The 6,994-nt window shown below is 45.4% G+C and overlaps 1 protein-coding gene across 1 annotated transcript; it reads left to right on the top strand.

Moving 5' to 3' along the window:
* Nucleotides 1-1,370: 1,370 nt before the first annotated feature.
* LOC308300366 (putative nuclease HARBI1) lies at nucleotides 1,371-2,333 on the top strand (the record flags this gene model as incomplete). The annotated part of the gene is made up of 1 exon (XM_080744182.1): nucleotides 1,371-2,333. The coding sequence occupies one exon, from the start codon at nucleotides 1,371-1,373 to the stop codon at nucleotides 2,331-2,333; it is 963 nt and encodes a 320-aa protein (XP_080600308.1).
* Nucleotides 2,334-6,994: the final 4,661 nt, after the last annotated feature.

The raw sequence follows: 6,994 nt of genomic DNA, 5'->3' as shown, positions 1-6,994 counted from the left end.
TACCAGGGCTTAAATGATACCATGGGCATGTGGGAACATAAAAATCATCATTAGAATTTGCCACCAGAATCTATTGCTATCAACCCCACTAGCCCATGGCCTAGTTTGAGAAATGCCGTCGCAGCCGACGAAGGCTCCTGTCAATCAAGAGCACCCGCAAGCTACGACGGCTTTCAGGAAACCGGTCGAGAGTGTACAAGGGAACCAAACGGGCAGATATGACGGTTGAGCACACCTATCGAATGACTTCAGCAAACCCATCGCTTGGTCTCCAAAAAGATCTTAGAAGCAAACCTGCGTTTGCTCCTGTCAATCAACGAGCCTCTGCAGACCTGTCTCATGAAGGATTTTTTAAAGGCGACCTGGGGCACCCTTAAACTCTTCGTATGAAGCTGTCTGAGCACTATAACTATAACTATAAAGGTATATAAAAAAATCGATCTAAGTGAAGTGGATTGAAGTATTCACAGTCACACCTGCTAAACAAATAAATACAATAGTCAGCTATGGCTATATATATATATATATATATAAAGATTTTTTCTTCCTTTTTTATGCTATGGAGACCCCGTGTGTCCGCATGCGTGCGGCAATGTGTGAGCGTGCGTGTGTGTGCACACATAAAATAGAACTAGCACGTTGATATTTCAAAATATGTTTCGACATGCTTTTACTTAAAAGTAAAATAGAGAGAGAGACCTCCAACTCAGCAGAAACAATAGACTGAGCTGCGTTCAAATCTGGACGGTTCGATCGGCGATGACATACAGGCGCTTCCCATGCGTCGGCTACACATTGATAAAGTAATCGGGTTTCAGATAGGGAAATTCTGCCACTCGCCAGTACCAGCCGACTGCCTGTCCAAACGAATATGTTACACGTTTATTGAGTAACCGAGATTCAAACCCAGGTCCCCCGCATCAAAGTCTAGGTGTATCACCTTTAAGTAATATGCTACCTGTCTGTCTGACTGTCTGTCTGTGTGTGTGTGTGTGTGTGTGTTTGTGCGTGCGTGTGTGAGAGAGAGATCTCAATAGATAGATAGATAGATAGATAAATAGATAGATAGATAGATAGATACATTATTCCACAACCCCAACTCAGTGGAGACAGCTGGAAACAATCAAATGATTCAGGGGCGTCAAAAGGGGGGGGGGGGGGTTTAGTGGGACTGAGTTGCTAGGGCTCAAGGTGGAGGAGGCGTGAATCCTTGTCCCCAGGGCCCAGAATTTGGTGCTACACCCCATGCCTGTCTATATATCAAGGTGTTTCCCAGTCACACAAGTGTGAGATTGATACCATGGCTGCTCAGCTATTCCTTCTCGCTGATAACCAGCGCCGACGTACGCGAAGCCGCATTACATATGTCAATGCATTCTCTCGAGCAAACTTTAGCCCACTGGCTACGCTGTCTGACCGGGCAGTTCTTTAAAAAATATAGATTATCGAGGGTGGAAATACAGCGCCTCATCGAGGTGGTGGCTCCACACATCACAAGGCCAACTCGGCGAAACTTTGCACTGAGCCCAGAGGTGCAGCTGCTGGCTGCTCTGCGCTATTGTGCCTGCAGAAACTTTTTGGAGACGGTGGGAGATGGCCTCGACCTCAGCAAGGCATCGGTGTCACAGTGTGTGGCAGCAGTGACACCGATCCTCCTGCGACATGCCCAGCAGCACATCCGACTGCCCACCACCAGGGAGGAGGTGCGAGAGGTCCACCAGGGCTTTTATGACATGGCAGGGATCCCTCGGGTGATAGGTGTTGTGGATGGCACCCTAATCCCGCTACCCAACCCTACCCTGGTGGATCCCTGCTGGGTCTGTAGAAAACACTACACCGCACTGAACATCCAGGTGGTGTTGGACCACAACGCTATCATTACTGACATTGTTGCAAAGTGGCCAGGAGCGAGCCATGACGCTTTCATCTGGGGCAACTCCAAAGTAGGAGAGAGAGCTGCTAGAGGGGAGTTCGGCGCCAGCTTTTTCTTGGGTGACAGTGGCTACCCCCTCCGCACCTACCTCATCACCCCGGCGTCACCAGCAGAGGAAGAATTTAATTTGAGTCACACCACCACCAGGACTCACATTGAATGGATATTTGGACGATGGAATACCCGATTCAGAAGCCTCAGCCGCTCTGCTGGTGGCCTGTGCCTATCCCCTCTCAAGTCCTGCCAAGTGATCGTTGTGTGTGCCATGCTGCACAATATTGCCATCCGCGCTGGGCTCCCTGATGTGGCGCACCAGGATGATGATGACCCACCACCACCACACCTTGACCCCAACGCTTCACAGAGATGCTCCTTTCGACTAATGGTTCAAATAACATAAATGCTAATTGCAGTACATATCGCCACTTGTGTTAACATGGGTGCATTGTTTAGCTAGGCTAGTGGGCTCATGTGTGTGTACCTTTAATTCTTTATTTTAATCCACAAATTAATATTGAGAGAATCAAATGTAACAGGGTTACACAGTTCATGGTACATGTACTGTAGCAGTGTGATTCACATTCGGCCTGATCGTTGCAAAAGTCTAGCATCTCCCCTGGACCAGTGGTCAAGTAGTTGGACTATTGAGTTAAGAGACTTGAATTCTCATCCTGGGCATTACACAAAGACCACCTTGAGAAACTGACTAAAATCAGCTGAAACATTCAGCTGTCTTTATGTCAGCCTGAAACAGAGCAATACATTTAGCAAGTTGTTTGGCTCTGCCCTGTCATACCAGTGATTTTCAGCCAGCTCATGGTCAGTTTAACATGGCCCAGGATTCATTTTATATTATTTAGAGTATGCAGAATCTACAGTTGTCCCTAAAGTTAGACATATGGTACTTTGAAAAGCCTGGTCTATGTCCAAATATAAAGAAAACAGCCTACTTCTAGACTGGTGCCAAACATCAGGTGAATTGGGGATTTTAGTACCATTTTGGTAACACACTGTATTCTAGATGTTCAGAAGCATGGTTTAACACAGTAGACTATGGATGCTGGGCCTCAGTAAACAGAAATGTATTACAGGAAAATAGAGCAAGTAAAATAAGTTCACTGCCACCATTCATGTGGCACCCATCCAACTGAACTGGGACTGGAATAGACAATCGGCTAAGCTGGGATTCACACAACACACAGTTGAAGGAATGTTCAATACATTTTATTTATTCCAACATAAATAATAAAGAAAAAAGCCAAAATACATAAAAAAAAATGCAACAAATAATTGGAATCCTACTAGAGGAGGTCCAGCAATACCAATACATTGTTTGGTGGTACCAACGGCACCATGACCTGGAGGGGAAGACAAACCAACCTCTGGAAGGCAATAACCCAGTCAATGGGCCCCCAGGGTCCCTGCCTGCGGGACTACACATCCGTCCACATAAGTGGCAGGACTGGTGAAAAAACAAAAAACAAGCCACCACCACCAACAGGCTCCATGGAAGCGGCATTACGTGGCCGGAATCACTGGGTCCAGCGTCTGTGTCACCTGCAATGGAGGGAGGTTAATTTGTGAATGGAACTGGATAGATTGTTGATTATGGGGATTATGGGGAAACATGAACATTTTGTAATGTTTCTTGTGTTTCAATGAAGAAACATGGGTCAGTTTGATTTCATGGTGGTAGCAAGTAGCATTCAACATCTCTAGGTAGTAGGTACATATGATATGTGGCTCATATAGCTGCTGTCATATAGGTCATCAGTGTCATCAAGTGGTCAATATAAATCATAACTATCACAACACATTACACCTACCATGAGCCTGGTCAAAGATGTTGGGGATGGGGATGACTCCAGCGCCCTGGATGAATTTGGACTCTGCCAGGAGCAGCCTTTTCTCCTCCATGTCCACCTTCCTCCTCTGCAAGATAACCATTTCACTCAAAAGCTGATTTGTGCGGACCATATGTGACCATTGATATTTCTCAACTGACCGTGGATGTTTCGCAGCTCCCGCAGCCTCCCCTCGTCAGTGGCAACTAGAGCCTCAGAACAGGTGCAGGGCACCACCATTGGTGGCGCCTGCTTGCGTCTGGTAGCCCTCCCCCGGATGGTTCGGCCTGCTTGATTCCGGCCACGTAATGCTGCTCTAATGGAGCCTGATGGTGCTGCTGCCGCTTCCATGGAGCCTGATGGTGCTGCTGATGGTGGTGCTTCCATGGAGCCTGATGGTGCTGCTGCAGCTTCCATGGAGCCTGATGGTGCTGCTGGTGCCGCTGCTCGAGTGGGGGCCCTGGAGCCTTGTGCAGGAGGGAAGAGACCCTCCCCCCGCAACAAGTCTATCCCCCCCTCCACTGCTACCTTGCTCAAGATTGCGAGGACCTTCTCCTCATCTGGGGTGAGGGAGGTTTTTGTGGCTGGACCACCACCAGTGGCCCTGGCTTTCCTCATCTCTGACCATTTTTTTTTTCACGTCACAACACCAGTCCTGCCACTTCTTGCGAACGGATGTGAATTCTCGCAGGCAGGGACTGGAGGGGGCCATTGACTGGGTTATGGATTTCCAGAGCCTGGTCTTCCTCGTCAGGTCATTTGTGCCGTTGGTGCCACCAAAGAGGAGTAATCGGTGTTGCTGGACCTCCTCTAGCAGGATTCCCAGCTCTTCTCTTGTGAAGCTGGGATTCCTTTTCCTTGCTTGCCGGTGCCTCTCCTGTAGATTTACAATTTAGGCATTAATAATCATACAGGTCCCACACCTTGGACAGTTTGTCACAGTACATTTGCACACACATGAAATTTAATCTCTACATTTTAACCATTACAACTAGCAGTGAGCAGCCTTGTTGGAGCAATTATGGCTTAAAGGAGTAGTTCACCCCCAAAATGACCTGTTGTGCACCACAGATGTGGTCTGTTTGAAATTAATCCGTTATTAAATAGGTCTGCACATGGTTGAAACCCCAAATAATTGATGGAAGAGATTTTGCAATGGATCCTGTTACTATTAGGTATGCTAAATAACATCCTAAAAGCTTAGGAGAAACAAACCACTGAAAAGGCATAATTTCCACGATGGCGTCCATGGGAGCTTAAAATGCATACATTGGGAGGGAATATGTGCCATCTTGAAAAGTATGCATTTCCAGTAGTTTTTTTCCCCTAAGCTTTTAGTATGTTATTTAGCATACACAATAGTAAGAGAATCCATTGAAAATTCTCTTCCATCAATTATTTGGGGTTTCAACCATATACTGACATATTTAATATTGGATTAATTTCAAACAGACCACTAGGGGGTGAGCCCAACTTGTTTGCTATGTTTTTGAAGACCTTATGCCCATACCTAACACCATGCCAAAAATCTAAAACGTGTCACCAAGTGCATAATTGTTATGATTTTTTTATAGATTAAATCCCAGTTTATAGGCATTTGAAGCTCCCGGCAGCCAACGTGGACGCCAGTCACGCCATCTTGAAAATTAAGCCTTTCCAAAAGGAATATTTTCCTCTATTTTTAGTATGATCTAAAGCATGTCTAGAGGTACCAGAATCAGTTGACAAATCTTTTCCATTCGAGATATAGCCATTTTAAGCCCCCCGCAACCATCTGGGACGCCATCTTGGCTTTCGGGGAGGTAGATTTTGGTAAATGGCGGCTTTCAGGGAGGTAGATTTTGGTAGATTTTTTGTATGTTATTTAGCACACCCAATACTACCAGAATCCATTGAAAAACCTTTTGTATCAATTTTTTGGGGGTTAGGCCATATTTTCTCTTAGAATGACTGACCTAGTGGTTTAAAGTTAGTTTTAACCCACTAGGGCGGAAGTTAGTTTAAAGCCACTGAGGCAAAACAAACTACGTAGCAGCATAGCTAAAATAACCCATCAATGACCAAGTCAAAGACAGTGGTTCAAAGTTAGAAACACTAACCTTAAACCACTAGGGTGGAAGTATAGTTTAAAGCCACTGGGGCAACATAAATTAAGTAGCAGCGAACTGTACAAACAAAAAAAGGGTAAAAAATAACAGCGGTTCAACAGTTCAAAGGCTTACCATTATGCCAAAAGCACAAACAGGGCAACACGCCGCCAGCAGGTTGCCTGGTTCCTGCGCAGTAACCAGGCAACCTGGACAAGCGCAGTCTCACTCTGCCTGTCCAGATGCCATTTTAAAGGGTGTGGTGCCATTGCACACACCAGGTATCCGTCCCACTGATCACTGTGGGACTGCCATTGCACATATGTGTCCCACTTATCACATTGTGAACCGTGTTTAATTAGACAGTATCAGCGACGTAACATGATAACCCAATGTTGTTCTTTAAGTCTGCTAAACTGTTATGAACAAAAACGCATTTGGATTTCTTGTATATTCATGATTGCTGTTCAATTCAATCTTGTTATATTGCATTGTGCGTTGTGTTATCACTTTGCTGAATATTTCCCATCAACATGTTACGTATCGTACTAGGTGAGTGACAAATAAACCCTTCATGATTGATTTTTTTGTTCCTCCTTTTTGTACGAACATGCTTACATCTGTAATAATGATTAAATCACAGTATGGTGATGTCTGGCCAGACAGATCAGTACATGGCTGAGCTCTTCACAGCCTCTCCCTCCATCTCACGCACATGCACGTGGCACCGACGTCAATGAAGCAAGTGAAAGAAAAAACAAACATACAGCTGCACTGACCCAATATAATACACACACACGCAAGCACACAGACACATTCAACACACACATTCAACACACACACACACACACACACACACACACACACACACACACACACACACACACACAAACAAACAGCGTCTTAGGCACACATGTGTCTTGTCAAGAGACCTTCACAAACATCTTCATGAACTGTTTAGTTAGCAGCTGTGATGTACAGGAATGCAACACTATGAATACTGCAAGCATTGTTCCTTCACCACACCAGGGTTTATTGTTCTGAAGGAATTTAGAGGAATAATGTACAAAGTAGGTTTCTATAGGAACTTGAATGGCCTTGGATGTGTCTTAATGGCTCTGCTTGAATAA

The sequence above is a fragment of the Nannobrachium achirus genome (assembly GCF_963921795.1).
Source record: "Nannobrachium achirus genome assembly, chromosome: 16".
Classification (NCBI taxonomy): domain Eukaryota; kingdom Metazoa; phylum Chordata; class Actinopteri; order Myctophiformes; family Myctophidae; genus Nannobrachium; species Nannobrachium achirus.
Note: the sequence above shows the minus strand (reverse complement) of the source record. Positions and strands in the feature narration are given on the sequence as shown.